Here is a 19,309-nt window from a genome sequence, read left to right on the forward strand (position 1 = left end):
GACATACAGAAAAACAAAAAGAACGATTCCTGCGCTCCTACAAATTAGGCTAAAATAAAAGTGATCTCATGAATAAGGGTTAATTATATAGTTAAAGCAGCTATTCAAGCAATATCTTACATGTGTGTTTTTTATTTAAATAAATCAGTTCTGTACTATGAGAAAATACTTGTAGCATTTATTTAAAATAATAATAATAATTTTTTTTAAGACATTTGTAATGTTTTGAATGTAGGAAACATTTCCAAAGTGCTAGCCCCCTTCCCCTTCTGATAGGCTCTGGCTCGAGTCCCACCCTCTCTCTTGCAGTGAACCAATTGTATCTAGTAACTGGCCAGTCAATCATATTCTAGGAACTACATTGCCCAACATGCTATGCCAGAACTGAATTAAATAACCCTGAGCAAGAAATCTATTACAGTCGATTACAGGAGAACGGATCGATCTGCAGCTTAGGTAATCACTTGTCAGTGTGCAGATTGTATTGATGCACATATTGAATGGGAAAAAAATATATATATATATTTTTTTTTAAACGGTAGCTTGAACTGCAGCTTTAAACCCTTTGACCAAAGCGTTATAAGCCTGCCTATGTACAAGCCTATATACAGTCATCCCTAGACATATAAAAACCTTAATTAAGCAGCTAATTTTTGCTGCCAAAAATATCTTAGCCAGAACGTGAAAAAAACCTCTGTCCCAACTATAGAAGAATGGTGTGAAAGAATAGAGTTTATTAGAATAATGGAAAAGCGGACATAAATATCAAAATCCTATAAAAATCTGGTTTCCTAATCATGAATACTTAAGAGGCGACTAGGGATTGTTTTGAACTGATCTATTGGGCTTAAAATACTAAAGTTCCTACTACACCGAATAATGTACAAGTATTAACACTAATAATGTACAAGTATTAACATTGTGTGGATAAAGATTAAAGGGGAAGTGCAAATTATTAGTCAATTTACTACTACTCCTGTAAAAGTATATTGAACGCTCCTTAATATTAACTTCTAATGTTTTTTTTTTATTTTTATATTAAATCTTGCAATTGTTAGGTCAAGATAACTGCAATATACAATGTATAAGTAATTGTAACTTGCAAATTCAGTTTGTCTACAATGCTTAATGTACTTTGAAATATTGTATAAGGCAGTGAACTCAGAATAACATTTGAATAAAAAATGAAATAAATAAAAAAAGAAGAAATTATTGGAGTTAAGGTACAGAATGTGTCATGTGTCTTTAAGGGAGGATATTAAAAAGTCGCCGAGCACAATATTTCCTTCCTGTCTTCAGCTCCCTGTTACGCTACACAAAATTTACCACACATACTCCCTCACTGTTTCACCTTCTCACTTGCTTGACTACCAATGCAGACATGTTCTTTACCATACACAGTCTGATAGGCTGTCAGCCCCCACACCCCTCTTTTCCCGTCCCAGGATTCTCCCTCTCCTCACATCCTAGGTCCAGTCGGTGCCTCCTCCATCCATCGTCTCAAGTTTGTTCCCCCCTCACCTCTTCCCGCTCTTCAGCTTGAAACTTGGGGGCCCAAGATGATCTCCTCACTTTCTGGACCCCTGGGTCTTTCCTTCTCCCTCTAGTTTGGCCCTCAGGGGCTCCTCTCTGCCTGCAGTTTTGTGCAAGTCAGCTCCCCTCGTTAACTTGGCCCTCTCTCACCCACCTGTGTTTGGCATATGGGGGTCCCTCTCCACTAGGGGTCCTAATTTGACCCACTTCTATCCTCTCCAGTTTGACCTTCGCGAGCGCCTCTCGCCAGTTTGACTTTTTCGTTTCGTTTTACCGTCTCCCTCTTTTTCCCTGGGTCCCCTTGTTCCAGTTTGACCCTTTCCCCCCGCATTTCTAGTTTAGCCCCTGGGGGTCTCTTTCCTCTCGTTGAGCCCCCTCATCTCTAGTTTTAACCCCCCTCATCTCTAGTTTTAACCCATCTCCTGTAGTTTTACTCTCGCTCTTTGCCTGGAGTTTCTCTCTCCAGCATGACCCTCTTGGTGGTTGTCTCCCCCACCTATCTCTAATTGGCACTTGGGTGCCTCTTTCCTCTAGTGTGGCTCTTTCCCCCACCCCTCTCTGGTTTGTCACCCAGGTACCCTCCTCTCTCCCCCTCACTTGCTTGGCCCCCTCCGTGAACTCCTCTATGCTGAAGTCCCGGTCGAAGTAAGCCCGGATGAGGAAGAAGTAGACGCGACTCCGGCACCATATTAGCGGGTTGGGCACCCCGACCACCACCACCCTGCGGGGACCGGGATCCGCGCTGTACTTCCGGGCCAGGAAAGGGGAACCCGTGGGAGAGAGGCGGAGAAGGCCCCGGCGCTGACACTGCGGCCTCAGGAGATAGGTCGGGGAAAAGCGGAGCGCTGATCGCCACAACCTACTCCCCATGGGCAGCGCCATCTTGCCGACCTGTGTAGTGGCCAAATCTGCCCCCCCGGAAACATGCACTCACAAAGATGAGTGTCCCCATCAAGTACACAACAATATGATTTAATTCACATTTTAAAATACTAATTAGTAGTATTCAGTAACACTTTGTTGAAGTTGTACACCCAGGGGAAACCCACTTAATATATAAACCGACATAAAAAATACAATATAGGGCCAAGATTAAGAATAAATAAATGATTCCAGTTTAAAACATCACCTTTAAATAATAGATTGTGGCGTCAATATATAGACTTTAACTATTAGCCATAAATCCATAGCACTGCATGATTATTATATGTCTGTACAAATATATTATTATTTATATAGTGCCTACTGTGTATGTAGCACTCTATAAAAGAGACACAGCCATAAGTGCAACAAACATAAAATCCATTAATGATATTTTCTGGATATATATTCCACTTTCATATAATTATGTTATCTCTGCACTTCCAGATAAATGTAGACACGCTCCACTACAGATTTTTACAGACTGATTTGACTTGAATCACAGTTTATAATGGGGGATCGCTGTGCAATAACTATCGCTTGGAGAATCTCCCTCAAAATGTATTTTCCTGTCCACGATATTTGCAGTTAATAGATAGTTTCCACACAATGGACATTAAATAGTGGCACAAACTTGTTAATTTAATAATAATTAACACGTCTCATAACAAGTCCTAAAAAATAGTTTCCTGTTAAGTATTTAATAACATAGTACGTAGCACCTGTTATAATGCTCTTACGAAACAAAAAGAGAAATACTTGCAGGTAGTATGATGCCTAATAATAATAATAATAACAACATGTTCTTGTATAGCGCTGCTTGTTTTATGTAGCGCTTTACTTAGACATTTTGCAGGCACGGGTCTCTGCCCTACAATACAATCTATGTTTTTGGTGCTTGAGGCACAGGGAGATAGAGAGAATTGCCCATGGTCGCATTGTTTATAAAAGGAAGTGACTCTATAACCTCCTCTCTCTTCCTTCTATAGCCGGCAAGGATTTCTCTCGGATTATTAGGACTCAATGCTGGTTATAATGGCATAGTGGGGTTACTGGCTGGCATGTTGGGGTTACTAGCTGGCATATTATTAATACAATGGCACTCGCCAGGCACAAGTAATATTTCTTCCAGTTGTCCTGCAGGCAGTGTCCAGTACCAGTTTTTTATGTGCCAAATGTTGGAGGGTCCAATACTCAAACCTATTGGTTAAAATCTGTAACAACGTGTCTTTAAAAAAGTAGCGGTAAAGCTATTCTAACCATATTTTAGAAAGATTTATGCTATGTTGATGGGGTTCGTTAAATGAATCAATTTTGACTTTAAATAGAAAGTGGAATTATTAGTCATTGAATAAAAGAAGTGGTGCTGCTGGGTTGTGCACTAAAAAGTAGTGGTTCTCAGCGACCCCAGGTACCCTCACACTTCGTTCACGTTTCCAGAGTTCAGAAAAGACCCAGGGTTAGAGGAAGGAACTTTTCTTCAGGCACACTGTTTCTCTCCGGTGAGGGGAGGAGATGGCCGAGCACCTAACGTAGTGACATTTCCTGTGCACGTGCTACTTTGCATGTGCAGAAGATGCAAGGGGGTGGCTGGCTGGCTGCTGCAACCCGGGTTTAGCCAATAAGGAGATTATGTTCACCTGCGCTCCCCGGGTTTCTTTCGCATAAAATAGTTTGTTAAATTAATGCACAAACCTCCCTACCTGCTGATTTCTTTTGCACAGGTTTTTAAAGTAGGATGGCATGATTCATGTTTTTGAACCCTATTCGCTAAGCTGTGAAGCCACCTTCACTTGAAGAGGATGATTTCAACACCATTCACATGGAATGGAGCTTGAAGCAGCAGCATTTTCTTTTATATATCTGTTTATGCCCTTTCTAACACTGTTTTTTATTTTGAAGACCTGATGTACCGTTCAGGAGATACGCCTTTTAAATATTAAAAGGAGGTTAAAATGGAGCTCTCCCCAGAGCCGAGTGCCATGGTAACCTCAGCAGGTAAAACCATGATTTTAACACTATACATTTTTTTATAGAAAGAGCAGGACATGCTTAGGGTGCAAGATACTTTATATCAATTAAACTTCTGCAGGCTTCTGAGTGATTGCTTACAGAGATGTGGCATGTGGGATTCCCTGTTCCTGTAAGTGCTGTAATGTGCAGCGCTACATTCTCTGTGCCGCTCTTTCCTTCTGTATTTCTTGTTACTTCTTCGTCCAATATGTTTTTAACATTTTATATTGCAAGGGGTGTCGGGTGTCCGTTGGCACCATGAATGCCGACGGACCTCTATCACTTCCGGGTCATGTGATTGCTCCAGAATTGATCCCATGATCGCACTAGGTCCCGGATTGGCCGGCAGGGACTCTATTTCCATTTTGATCGGGAGTGGTCAGCCCGGTCACTCCCTGGAAAATGAGCATTTGCCCATGAATGTAATGCAAGAGTCTCAAACTCAGTCATCAAGGGCCACCAACAGGCCAGGTTTTATGGATATCCGTTCAGCAGTCAGTCTTCGATTGAGCCACCTGTGCTGAAGCAGGGATATCCATAAAAGCTAGTCTTTAGGTGGCCCTTGACGACTGAGTTTGAGACCCCTGCTGTAAAGGTTTATTTCACTATTTCACGATGTGTGTGCATCATCCCTCCTGCCTCGTCTATAACGCCCATCATCTGTTACAGAACTTAGAGCATCGCAGCTGTTTGCTTCCTGCCAAGGAACTTTAAGTAACACACCATCCTCCACGTCCCTCTGTACCTCATGCTTCCTCTCTTCCTTCCTGTTAGATTGTAAGCTCTTGGGAGCAGAGGGCCTCCTTAGCTACTGTACCAGTTGTCATTATAATGTAATGATCTTCACACAGCCGTTATACTGCGCTGTGGAATAGGTTGGTGCCTTAAATAAATACAACATTTTTAAGTGTGTAGTGTGTTTCGTTGTAAGTTCTGTGTGGGATGAGCGGGACATTGTCCTGTCCTGTCCGGCTCTTTGGCTGCAGTTTGCTATTTTTCCTATTTATTTTCGGGGCGTTTTTTCTGTTTTTATTCTACTTAGTGAGTTAATAACAGCAGTTGTTCACCTTGTTTTGTTACAGTCGGTACAATCTGGCATTCTGCTCCGTCCATCATCCGTTGGGAAAACACGCACTTACAATAGAAGGGCAACATTAAAAAAAAAGGCATAGAGGTTGTTATGTATCAGTATCTGGTGCAAAACTAGAACGAAAACATTGCAGCACATTTTAGTAAAAGAAAAAAAAACCCTTAGGATAAAGTGAGATTTTGTGGGCTCTTTGATGAACATGATGCAATATTTTTGCTTCCATTTTGCAGCCAGGAGACTTTGATACATGACCCCTTTTAACACGTGCAATAGTAAGAAACCCCTAAAAGTATTTGTTGTATCCCTCTCATTCGTGCAGGTGCCATGGAGTTCCGGCAGCCAAAAATCCCTTTGCCCCATTACACGGACGTAGATAAGCAAAGGTTTCTGCAGGACGTTTATCCACGGGTAAGTGCGTGTGAAAAAAAAAAAAACCTTACAGGTTTTGTGACTCCAAACTGTTTAGGAATATGTTTCAAAGTAGCAGTCCATGTTTTACTTGCTTTACTAGGAGATCGCTTCGTGCCCTTTCCAAGTTTTTTTATTTTTTATTTTTAAATCTGATAAGCATTTGAAATGTTATGGCCGTGTCCAAGGTGAAGCTGAGCGCGCATGCGCGCCCGTGCTCCAACACATTGCGACAATGTTTGTCCTGAGTGTGCGCGCACGTGCCCGTGAGCGCTCTGCGCTCAGCTGCTTGCCGAAAAATTATTTTGAATTTGTCGCGCTTGCCCTGGTCACGTCCGCGGTTCAGCCAATGAGGGCGAACAGTTCACGTGACATCACAGGCACACCCCTACACTAATCGCCTCTGCTCGCACGGCGCAAAAGCAAGAGAGTGCTCGATCTCGCAGCCTGGACGAGGGAGCGCTCGATCTCGCAGCCTGGACGAGGGAGCGCTCAATCTCTCAGCCTGGACGAGGGAGCGCTCAATCTCTCAGCTTGGACGAGGGAGTGCTCAATCTCTCAGCCTGGACGAGGGAGCGCTCGATCTCTCAGCCTGGACGAGGGAGCGCTCGATCTCTCAGCCTGGACGAGGGAGCGCTCAATCTCTCAGCCTGGACAAGGGAGCGCTCAATCTCTCAGCCTGGACGAGGGAGCGCTCAATCTCTCAGCCTGGACGAGGGAGCGCTCAATCTCTCAGCCTGGACGAGGGAGCGCTCGATCTCTCAGCCTGGACGAGGGAGCGCTCGATCTCTCAGCCTGGACGAGGGAGCGCTCAATCTCTCAGCCTGGACGAGGGAGCGCTCGATCTCTCAGCCTGGACGAGGGAGCGCTCGATCTCTCAGCCTGGACGAGGGAGTGCGCGATCAAAACAATTAAAGTAAATTGTGCGCGCCCGTGCAGAGGTGCGATGCTTGGCGAGACAAATATTTTTGTATTTGTTGCGCTTGCCCTGGTCACGTGCGCGGTTCAGCCAATGAGTACGAACCTCTCACGTGACATCATGAGTGACACTCACGAGGCGCTCATGCTGATCGGGCGATTCCTGACCAGCTACTTGCACGTTGGGGGGGGGGGGGGGGGGGTGTGAATACATGCTCTTTTTTAAAGGAAAAAAACACTTTTTTTTTTTTAAACACAGGATTAAAGCAGGGGGTCTCCGGAGTTGAACCACATTCATTTCAGATCCGAGGACCCCCTGCTTACCTCTGTAGTAGGTGCCGGTAGCCACTCTGCTTGGCTACCAGGGTTCACGTAATGACTGTTGTTCAAATCTCCCGCGAGCCTATACGAAGCCGTGGCGTCGTTGGGTTCAGCTTCCTATTGGCCCATACGATACGGGCGCTTTAAACATTAAAGCCAAGCTTGCTCAGAGCAGATACCGGTATCTCCGGAAGTAGTGGGTGCCCAGAGTTGAAATTAGTGGGGTTCAGCTCTGGAAACCCCCTGTTTCAATCCTGGGTAAAAAAAAATGCTTGGATTGCTCCTTTAAATGTGATAAAGAAAAAATGTCAAATTTCAATCTTTTTATGGTCATGATAAGCAGAATAACAAAAAAAATTGCAGAAACTGTGTTAAAAAAAAATCCTTATCAGGTCAGCCTTAAATGTAAAACATTTTCAAATTGGCTTTTAGCTTATATCCCGTAACCACTTGTGCTGTATAATTAAATCACAAATATTATTGTTTCTAACTTCATCCAATGTTATGTGGAAGAAATAGAAATTAAAGTCTTTAACCCCTTGAATGCTGGAGGGGGTCACGCCCTTCTGGCATCAAGAGGTTAAAAGATATTTGCAGAAGCGACACTTTGGAAGTGAAAACGCTTTTTTCTGTTTGCAGAGAAAGCCAGCGGTCCTGAAAGGTTTGGACTTGGGCGTTTGCAGAAGCAAATGGACCGTGGATTACATAAGTAGGACAGGGGGAGGTCGGGAGGTGAAGATCCACGTATCTGAGGTGCCACAAATGGACTTCATCAAGAAGAACTTCATGTACAGGTGCTCCATCATCAAACATCTAGCGCACAAAGGCTGGAATTTCTAAGTACCTGTCTTCTTTACCCAGGAAAGGGGAGAGACAACTGGGGTCTGGCGCTTGGTTGATAAAAGATGCAGTTCCGCCAATAGTAACCTACTTTCAAAGTATACATGTACCTGTATATCTTTATTTATATAGCGCCATTCATGTACATAGTGCTTTTCAGCAGTAATACACGTGACAACATTCTAAAACATATTGGGAATAAGCGCTTCCGACATAAAAGTAACAATAGGAAAAAGTCCCTGTCCTGAAGAGCTTACAATCTAAGTGGGGAGAATTTACAGGGACAGAAGGAAGGTGTTCTGGCAAGTGTGTCTGCACGGGGCCATGGTCAATGCATATGAGATGTATAGTATCATGTATCAGCCAGTGGCGCTACCCATATACTTCATTAAAGAGGTTTGTTTTAACAAAGTTTCTAAAAGGTGGAGAGAGAGGGTGCCAGTCGGCTATTGACGGGAAGGACATTTCAGAGGTGTGGTGCAGTGTGAGAGGTTTTAGGTGGGAGATAGCTTTAGATACAAAAGGGGTATAAAGAAGACATCCTTGAGAAGAACGCAAAAGTTGGGCAGGTGTATAGCAAAAAATTAGGGCCGAGATGTAAGGAGGGGTAGAAGAGTGTGTAGCCTTAAAGAGAGGAGAATTTTGGAAGTGATACAGAGTTTAATAGGAAGCAAGGAGAGGGATTTCAGCAGGAGAGACAGATTTAGGAGAGAGTAAAGTGATTCTAGCAGCAGCATTTAGGATAAATTGTAGGGGAGACAGACGAGGCAGGAAGGCCGGACAGTAGAAGGTTATAATAGTCGAGACAGGAGAGAATGAAGGCCAGAGTTAGAGTTTTAGCAGTAGAGTGACAGAGGAAAGGTCGTATCTATGCAATGTTACAGAGGAAAAAGATGACAGGTTTTTTACTACATTGTGAATGTGAGAGGAGAATGTGACCCCTAGGCAGCATACTTGTGATACTGGAAGTATGATAGTACAGCCAACAGTAATGTAGAAGGGGGCAGTATGGCTGGGCTAGGGGGAAGTATGAGGAGCTTCGTCTTTGACATGTTAAGTTTGTCAGCAGAGGGCTAGCCGGGATGATATAGAGAAAGTGATCTCATTCTGATTCCGTTTAACCCTCTGAGTTCCCGGAGGGGCCAAAGTACCAGAGTGCCATAGCCTATCCGGCACATCACGATCACGTGACACCGACATTAGTGATGAGGCGAACGGAAGAGAAATCCTCTTCCAGCTGGATCATGTTCAGCGCTCCACAGGAGCACAGAATGCGATCTCCCCTATTAAACGAACAGAAAGCCCATAACGTAGTCACTATGTCATGCTTCCCCTGGAGTGCCGGAGCCCATAACATAGTAGCCACAGTACAATCTTTTTTTTAATGTTATTGTCTCATATTAAAATGCCCAATGCATGCAGTAGTGTCCACAGGTCTCACTTGCTTCGTCATGAAGGACAGAGCTATTTCTACCTGCACACTGCAAACAGCTTTACCATAGAAGCAGTCTTATCCCGAGCTCCACTGAGAAGGCTCTTTGAAGTGCAGCAAAATCACAAGGCAGGAGGGACTTAGCAGCCATCTTAATTTAGGTTTTGGGCAGATCTCTTAGGAAAAGCACAGATGTAGTGTAGCGTGTTACATTTTTACCCCAGATAACATATCTCCTGATAACGCAGACTATAACAAAGTTTCCATTGGATTCAATGGCAGCGTTTTGCAGAATATCACAACTTATTTTAAGATAATGCACCAGAGTGGACAATGAAGCCTGCTAAATCTGTATTCTATAAAGCCACAATCCTGACTGTATGCGGTTTTATTAAGCTCTTCAGAACAGGGAATAGGTCTGTAGCACTTATTCCCAGGATGTCTCTCTCCTCTTATTTTGTCACGCTTATTAAAGTGCTATTATGGACACGGATGTTGCTATAAAAATAAACAAAGAAGCCCCAATACACATCCAATATGACAACTTATTTAGTTGATTACTACAGTATATGTTTTTTGTATATTTATTCTTCTCATAAGTATGAATCATTTAGTTCAATCTTTGGCCAAGAGATGTTAAGCCTGCAACCACTTCAAGGTAGATCCTATGAGCAGGTCCTACACTACCAATTTTATATTGTCTTTTGTATTTCTTCCACTGGAAAGAGAAAAGAGGAAACACAAAGTGTGTGTGTGTGTGTTTATATATAAAGGAGACATTGCAGCCACACTACTGGTGGTTTTCCCCTCTTGGATTGCGTAGGGTGAATTACACTATGCATCTGACACTGACAACTTGCCTTGTGCCCAACCAAATTATTGTTCTATTCATGGTCACCTGTGATGTCAGGGCTACTGAGATACAATTCACATATCTTCCATAGGTCCAAATATCTGGTTCATTCACTCTATTGCACATCATGCATACAGATACACTCATGGGAGAGTTTATCACTTATTTACACACTGTAACTTGTCTGATCAGAGAGCTGTCAAACTAAAGATGATGTACTATTGGGTTTTTCAGGCAGTGCAATTGTTAACCCTTTTGCATCCAGAGGTGCCAGAAACAATTTGCATCTCTTGTTGTTCTATTTCAGAACTCTGCCATTTGATACTTTTGTACGAAGGGCAGCTGAGAACAAACACCCAGACTACTTTATTTCCCAGGTAATAACTTACAGCATTTTTTTCTCTCTACTTTGCACATGGATACTCAACACAGACACAGTGGGGAGGATGCTTTGGGAATAACCGCTGCCTCCGTGGCTGTTAAGATGTGGTAACAAAACGTAGTTGAGTCTCTATAAACGGGTCAATATATTCAGCACACATTTGTTGTGAGAGAAAATGACACTTTGTAACTGATCTCTCTCTCTCTCAGGATGAAAAATACTACCTCCGATCATTGGGTGAAGACCCACGTAAGGTAAAGGAAGGAATGTCACATAAATGTATTTTAGACACAAGTAAATGGTAAATCTATACTTTAATTCATATACCCATGTGCCATTTATTTTTCAAATGTTTCTTTAATTGATCTAGTGCTTGTATTTCCAAGTCCACTCCAACATACGGATCAGCTTTGATTTCTCGCTACTACCGGTAGTCTTCTGTGCTCGAGCCTCCTTCCCACCTCTACTGCTCTCTTGCCTTGGACCTTTTTCCCATCACACACACTATATCCCAAGCACCTTCTATTACCGCCATCGAATCTGAAAACCTATTATCTAAATGAAGCATTTCAATAACCTAACCACATGACTACTACGCCTCAAACCCACAGAGGCACTTCACAACCATTGTGGGAAACAACTGTCACCCACTGCACTGATTCCTTTCCCTATTGTCTCTGTAAGTCGCACAACATGTCTTGTAAGCTCTTCGGGGGAAGGGATTTCATTTTCTATCGATCTGTTGTGCTTATTGTACTATAATTCCTTGTATTCTATTGTCTTTTTTTTGGTGTGTAAAGTTCTGCATACGTTGTTGCTGCTATATTATTAAAAATATACATAACATATTTCCTAACTTCTGGCCCAAGAAACTCAAAAGTATTTATTTGTGAAACTAAAAATGAATGGAGAAAAGGGGCACACAATAAACTAGAACCGTTGTTGGAAAAGAGGACAATTCCAGAAGTTAAAAATTAAACTCAAAAGAAAAGGGGAAAACCCTCCCTTTGTAGCCACTAAATATCAAAGTGGAATCAGTATTAATGTTCCATTTGTTCAATAGTAAGGGGGTACATCACAGAACCAAAAGAATGTGCAGACCACAAGACAACAACCTTTAGACATAAAGAGAAAAATGCCCTAAAGTCAGAAGTTCATTTAGGAGCACACCACTAATGAGTTAAGTCTTAACCGTTTAGTGTGAAGACTTAACTTTTAATAGGCTCCTATTTACAGATACCATGTTATGTTATGAGCTGTGCTCACTGGGTTTTCTTCTGCATGCAGGATATTGCTGACATCAGTAAGCAGTTTCCAGAGTTGGCTGCAGACATCCAGATACCAAAGTTCTTCGAGGAGGACCAGTTTTTCTCCAGCGTTTTCCGCATTAGCTCTCCAGGGCTACAGCTTTGGACACATTACGATGTACGGGACCTTTACAATACCAGCCAGAGTGCAGTCTAAAAGCCGTCAGGCACCTAACAGTGAACTTGCCTGTGACTGCCGCTTACTGATTTTGCTATAGAGAAATCCCAGGAATGAAACACCCTCTTATCACTTGAGTTAGATTCCAATAACCAAAACATGAGTTCTAGATGCAAGATGCAGCTTTGCCAAGGATTTGTTATCTGAAATATCCATCATTTCCCATCAGCCAGCATACAAAAACCTCAGGACAACTTTCAGTTGTGGCTAAATAAGATCTTAAAAACTGACAAATACAAGCTTACATTTCCGTGATACCCATGGTGTATCAGGGCTTTTTAGTTCCAATATCCTGTCTGGAATAGCAGCAGTATTACCCCCAGTATCTATGTTGTGTAACTTAGGCAGGAGTTTCTCTTACCAAAAATTGGCACTGACCGGTGATTGTTATATTTCCAGGTGATGGATAACTTACTTATCCAGGTAACAGGGAAGAAACGAGTTGTTTTGTACAGTCCACGAGATGCACCATATTTGTATTTATCAGGTATGGAGAATTAATTTCCTATTTATGTTACCTACCCACCGAATATTAAAAACGTAGCACTAATATTTAATTTTCTTTAACTCTGGAACACATGGGGTTTGTCACATTCTGTCTTACGTCACAATCGTGTGGTGACAGGACATCACAGTAATACTAGTAGCGCACTTTTATTTTCTTTTTGTTCACATCTGGAACACATGCGCCTTCTATAGTAACACGCAAAATATTAGCAAAAATTGCAAATTTCACACACCCGCCGTTATTGAAAAATTGGCAGAATAGGCCAACTTTAGAAATTGTTGTCGCCAATCTTACTTGACAAATATAACCCACCACTTAGTTTGTAAAATTTTGGGTGACTTTCACGACTATCCAGAGTCAAGGCAAAATGTGATTACTTTGGAAAATAAAGGGAAGTTTTCACTGCTAAGTGGACGTTATGAAAAAATCTAATTTCCTAATGTATTAGAATGTTAGCAAATTGTTATTGGGATACATTATTGTATATCTCAGGTCCTGCTGACATGCAACAGCATAAGGCTACGTCCATAGTGCAGGATATGGCGTGAGCTACGTAGCTGGTGCCGAAACAAACACTAGGACTACAATGTATTAGTGCATAGTGCACATGAGCTATGGGGAGACCGGCGCGTCGCGCTACAAACAGGTTTGTATTTCCCGCATTCTAACTGGGTCACGTAAGCGATTCGCTCAATGTGGCAGCACCACCTCCGTGACGTCACGGCCGCGCTCCCCGTTGCCTCTGCCTGCAAGACAGGATAGATCTCCTGCTGCAGCCGAGGAGTGCAAAAGCTAGCGCGCTTCACTATGGAAGCAGCCTTAACACTCTCTCTCTCGTTTCTCCTTCAATCTCGTTTTCAGGGGACAAATCAGAGGTGTTAGATGTGGATAACCCAGACTTGATGAAATATCCTCTCTTTCCCAAAGCCAGACGATATGAATGTTACTTAGAAGCAGGAGACGTGCTGTTTATACCTGGTAAGTTACCCAATCTGCCTTAAAACCTAGTTCTAGAGCCAATGCCTCTTGGCTGGGGGCAAGTCATTCTCTACATGTGCCAGAAGCATACAAGATTGTTGCTCTAGCCCAGCACTCATTGTACTTGTAGATTACATCTCGTTCATTCTCCACTCTAAATATCGTTCATTCTCCACTCTAAATAATAAGAGATTATAATACAGGTAAGGCAGTACAAATAACTCTTTCCTTGTTACGGGTTACAGCCTTGTGGTTTCACAATACCGTTGCTGAGGAGTTTGGAGTAGGAGTAAATGTCTTTTGGAAACACCTACCTTCCGAGTGCTACGATAAAACGGACACCTATGGAAACAAGGATCCCACAGCAGCCTCTAGAGCAGTGCAGATCTTAGATCGGGCATTGAAAACATTGGATGAACTGCCTGAGGAATACAGGGATTTCTACGCCAGGAGAATGGTTTTACGCATCCAGGCCAAAGCATACAGCAGCAACTACGAATAAATGCTATTTGTGCTGAAAAGCGCTTGTGAACTTTTGCTATCCTACTACATTTGTTCACTGGGAACGCACATTGAGTGTTACTGCCCTTGTTGAGGTTTCAGTTCTGTCAAGTTATCTAAATGTATGTCACAGTTCCACAAAAGCATGAGTCGCTTCCAAACGCTCCGTGGACTGCAGATAAGGGCCCGTTAAATAGATTTTCCACTAGGCAAGAATACTTAGCTGGTGGAAACAAAATTGCTGCCAGGATCAATCACGTTCTGGCAACCCATCAGTAGGGAGAGAGCACTCAGGTCTTAAGTACAGAAAAAATGTCTTGAAAAAGGTTTTTGATGGGACAGAAATGCCGATTTTTGCATTAAACTTTTTTCTTAACTTTAAGACCCGAGTGCCTTGTTTACTCTATTTGTGTATGAAATATTTTTACATAGTGCACCTAGGTAAGACATTTCTGGCAGTGGAGTGCTGCCGCTTTCTCTTGGGAAAAAAATGTTTATTTTTATACATCTGCTTTGATGGGAGCATCCCCCTATATCTTAACCTTTTAGGTTTCCTAATGCATGTTTATCATTATACTGTGACCAGCATAAACCCTCTTCTTGGTAAAGTGACCTTATCACAACCTTTGCTGGGATTGTGTTCTTAACAGTAAGCACTTTACCAATGATGCCACTTTAGGAGAGTGTTATTAGGGACCTCGAAGCAACTACACATGTTTAAATAGCACCTGAGCTTATTAGCATTTCTAAATCACCTATTTTCTAGAATCTAGATGAATGAATCAAGGAAGGGCGGGTGGAGGGGGGGGGGTGGAGGGAGGTGGGATATAAAAACTAGTTTGTTAGCTAAATAATTGGGGGAAGGTTTTCCTATTGGGCATTTAATATAGGGATGTAGATATATTGAGAACACCTTGAAGATGCTGCCAATTACATGGACACTAGTAACAATATAAATCTATATATTGATTTGAATTTATATAGTGTTTTAAATGTTTACAGGTTTTATACCAACAGTAAATCAAGAAGTTACCTGCAACCCCCACAAGTTATTTGAAATAGATAGCTATATATAGCTATCTAATTTTTTCCATCTAAATTTTTTTTTTAACACAGCAAATAAACTGGAAGTTTACGTTATTACAAAATTCAGATTTAAAAATAACTATTACAGTAATGCATTATGGCTGCAGGTGTAGTGTTAATCTAGGAAGTTCTCAAAGAAAGTGAAGAAATTAATGTTTGTCATTTATCATTCACAAAATATTTTGTCCTCACTTCTGCGTGCCATAAAACAGAAAAACAGTAATATTGTTTCAAAATAATGAAGCATAGAAACCGTATAAAACAGCAAATTGTCATCCCCCTTCTGTTCGTCAGTGTTGACAGCTTTGAGCTTAGGATGCAATCTCCCTAACAAAACAAACATTTTATTTTTGACATAGCCACTGTACTACTTCATGGCCCTCCCAAGGGCCAGACCCCATTATGTAGTAGCTACGTACCAGGGCACTTTAAGGCTTAACACTTAAGGATTCAAATATCTGATGGGAAAGAATTTTAATGCATTCCTTAATTATTTGGCTTTATATTTTTCCTGAAACCCATTCATTTTAGCACAGGGCAGTGAAATAAAGATCTAGCTTTATGCTAATAACCTTGTTATCAAACTGATCTTGAGGGAGTTAAAAAGGATCAGATTATTCCCCTATTAATGTAAACTAGAAGTAGTCATGTGCTCCAGACTCCATCCTGAACAATGGATGTTGGAACCGCATACTAGTCTTCCTAATTAATTAATGCCCAGTCACTGTACTAAAAAAAAAAAGTCACAAGGCAATAATGCTTTGTGAAAAGGTTACGACTCGACACAATTGATCACAGATTCCCAGGAATTGTGCTGTAATATCCTGCATTGCGCTTTGGAACCTAAATCTGATCTGGCGCTAACTGCCATTAACTTGAATAGCAGTTACTTACACATCTGGCTCGATATCCCACATCGATTTGCGGACTCCCACTCCATGAATCATCAGTTTCCCCCACTATTAAAGCCTTTTCTATGATGCTCCCCATTCCTTTACGAGTCCAGAGTACCTGCACATCCGATGGGTCATTCAACATCCACCAACACGTTCATAACAGTGCAATATTTTCGTATAGATGCAGTTGCACCACCTCATGAAATCAATATTTATTTTTAAATCTCAGACCCCCTGCCCACCCCTTCCCGTTATTATTTTGCTTTATCTCGCACCCACCCCCCCAAAACCCTCAACAATAATTTGGGCAACAGAAAAAGTAAATAAAGTTTTCATTTTGCACTACTAATAGACTGGGGATGGGGAAGGCATGTCCAGCAACAAACACCTATGGCAGTTAGTGATAAATAAAATTACACTGTATAATATAAAATTACACTGTATAATATAAAATACTGTCAGGGTTGGATTGCCAGAGAAATCATATAAAAGCAAAATTGATACAAAATTATGGTAGTACCAGCATTGGTCTTTTGGATTAGAGCATCAAACATAGCTGCATCCATGTAAATCACAGGGATGCAATACAGCAGGTGGAACATGGATTCTCACATTTTGCTGAAAAAAGGTTGAGCATTTGTTACTAGAACTTTCAAGAAAACAAATCAGGAAAGTTGACAGAATGTAGGGGCAGATAGTTTCAGTAGGTAGAATGCGTTGTGGTAGAGAAGAAGTGCTTTGGATTTGCCAAGCACACAGCGTTATACAATTGTTGGCAAACATCACACCCACAAGACAGGCATGGTATACAGTGGTGAGTAAAAGTTTGTGAACCCCAATGATAATTACAGAAATTCCATAGTTTTTCCATGATAATCTATGTCTTTTGAAAGAAAATGATCAATGAGACAAATCGTACTAATTAAGAGTCAGGGTATGTGCAAAAGTAAGCAAAACCCTGCTTTTAAATCAGCTAAAAATGGGATAATTAGAATTAGGTATTTAAATAATTAAGATCAAATAAATGGGGGAGGGGGAGGTAGCTGCTCTTGCTACAGTCCAGGAGTGGGTAGGTACCAGGAGCAATAGAGTATCAGTTAAGTAAAACTTGCAGGTGCAAGGGACAGAAGCTCCTATCAACTAGCACTCAAACCCAGGTGATGTATTGGTATGATGAGTATGTTAAAACATTACTATTATTTTACAACATTAAATAAAGTTGACAGAAAACAAAACACAATACAGGCATACCCCGCTTTAAGTACACTCACTTTAAGTACACTCGTGAGTAAGGACATATCGCCCAATAGGCAAACGGCAGCTCGCGCATGCGCCTGTCAGCACATCCTGAACAGTAATACCAGCTCCCTACCTGTACCGAAGCTGTGAGCAAGCGGCGAGACTATAGAGCCTGTTACACATGCGTTATTTACATCAGTTATGCACGTATATGACGATTGCAGTACAGTACATGCATCGATAAAGTGAAGCACTACCTTTTCTCCACTTAAGTACATTTTCACTTTACATACATGCTCCGGTCCCATTGCGTACGTTAATGCGGGGTATGTCTGTACAGTTTTACAAAATACTAGATATGGGCTAATGTAGCTCTAGCTACAGAGTAAGTTAGTGGCAAGGTAGCCCTAATAATCCACCTTAGTACATGAACCGTTGCAGGTACACCAGTGCCATACAGGCATACCCCGCATTAACGTACGCAATGGGACCGGAGCATGTATGTAAAGCGAAAATGTACTTAAAGTGAAGCACTACCTTTTTCCACTTATTGATGCATGTACTGTACTGCAATCGTTATATACGTGCATAACTGATGTAAATAACGCATTTGTAACAGGCTCCCTGCTTGCGCACAGCTTCGGTACAGGTAGGGAGCCGGTATTGCTGTTCAGGACGTGATGACAGGCGCATGCGTGAGCTGCCGTTTGCCTATTGGGCGATATGTACTTACTCGCGAGTGTACTTAAAGTGAGTGTACTTAAAGCGGGGTATGCCTGTATATAGTTGGGAATTAGATAATCTCTTCCAATAGACTGGTGGTGCCTATAACTAATGTATATATGTGAGACAAGCCACTTCATGTAACGTGGATCAATTAATTAAATTGATAGCGAGTGGCTAATAGCATAGGATCAGTACCTGGTGAAATATAAATTAATGCCTTAACCTTCAAGGCAACCACTACCAATGTGTAGAGCAGCGGTGCGCAAACTGCCTGCGCCCCCCCCTTACCTGCTGCCTACTCGGTCGCGCCCCCCTCCCACCTAATAATGCGCCAAATGACGCTGCGGCGTCATGTCTCCATGGTAACGGGCGTCATTTGATGCCGCGTTGCCATTGAGACGCGTGGACAAGAAGCCAGTAAATAAATCTACAGAGGCCTCGCCCTCTTAGCTCGGGGCCTCTGTAACCGCCGCACGGCCCGCACCCCCCAATAAAGTCTGGGGGACGCACCCCCCAGTTTGCGCACCGCTGGTGTAGAGTATTCAGTGATGGCAACAAATGCTCGAGTGATCAGAACACAGACAGCATGTACCTAAGGTCTTATGCTAAGGATGGTACGTGACGCCGTTTTATGACGTTGCATACATCGATTAGCGAGTAGAACCAAGAGATCAGTTCCTGGTGCGGAGTCTTCTACTCCGTGACATTAATTTTACTTATTAGTAATTTTGGATCAGCCCTCAGTCTGTCTGATATCATCCTTAGCAAAGACATGATCAATGTGACTGCCGCTCCAAGCGAAAAAATAGTGGAAACATACCAGCTATTAGGTTAAAATCCATTTATTTGGCTACATTTAAAAAAATAAAAAAAAACACACAAAAAACCACGGACAAAGATAGAACATAGCTCCTCCTCCCGCGCCCACTATGGCACTTTTTCAAGGAGCATGGCACCTCTATATAAACTAAGTGTTCTTGTATAGGCATTCTGTGAAACTAGGTGTAACAGGGACTTATCACTGTTTGAGAGAAACTGACTAAATCCAGCAGCGTGCTGGTTAATTGCACACAGGCAATCAACTAGACTCCACCTGGCTTTTTAGGACTCTGTGAAAAGCCTGATGTGGGAAACAGGAGATAGATTCCTTAGCTCAAAATTGGGCTGACATAAGGAGAA

General features: G+C 42.1%; 2 protein-coding genes across 8 annotated transcripts in view; one reads left to right on the forward strand and one right to left on the reverse strand.

Moving 5' to 3' along the window:
* The window catches only part of MAIP1 (matrix AAA peptidase interacting protein 1), a 32,030-nt gene that overhangs the window by 4,246 nt on the left and 8,475 nt on the right, over nucleotides 1-19,309 (reverse strand). The window lies entirely within an intron of this gene.
* TYW5 (tRNA-yW synthesizing protein 5) lies at nucleotides 1,329-14,214 on the forward strand. 7 transcript variants are annotated; one of them, XM_075608701.1, is made up of 10 exons: nucleotides 1,329-2,488; nucleotides 4,357-4,452; nucleotides 5,877-5,965; nucleotides 7,844-7,998; nucleotides 10,637-10,706; nucleotides 10,921-10,965; nucleotides 11,999-12,136; nucleotides 12,596-12,683; nucleotides 13,566-13,682; nucleotides 13,928-14,214. In XM_075608701.1, exons 2-10 carry the CDS (start codon nucleotides 4,410-4,412, stop codon nucleotides 14,182-14,184), a joined length of 1,002 nt encoding a protein of 333 aa, XP_075464816.1. In that variant the 5' UTR covers nucleotides 1,329-2,488; nucleotides 4,357-4,409; the 3' UTR covers nucleotides 14,185-14,214. The 7 variants fall into 7 exon arrangements, with proteins under 7 accessions (XP_075464816.1, XP_075464817.1, XP_075464818.1 ...); XM_075608702.1 differs by having other exon boundaries at nucleotides 1,329-2,359; XM_075608703.1 differs by lacking the exon at nucleotides 4,357-4,452.

The sequence above is a fragment of the Ascaphus truei genome, chromosome 7 (assembly GCF_040206685.1).
Source record: "Ascaphus truei isolate aAscTru1 chromosome 7, aAscTru1.hap1, whole genome shotgun sequence".
Lineage (NCBI taxonomy): Eukaryota > Metazoa > Chordata > Amphibia > Anura > Ascaphidae > Ascaphus > Ascaphus truei.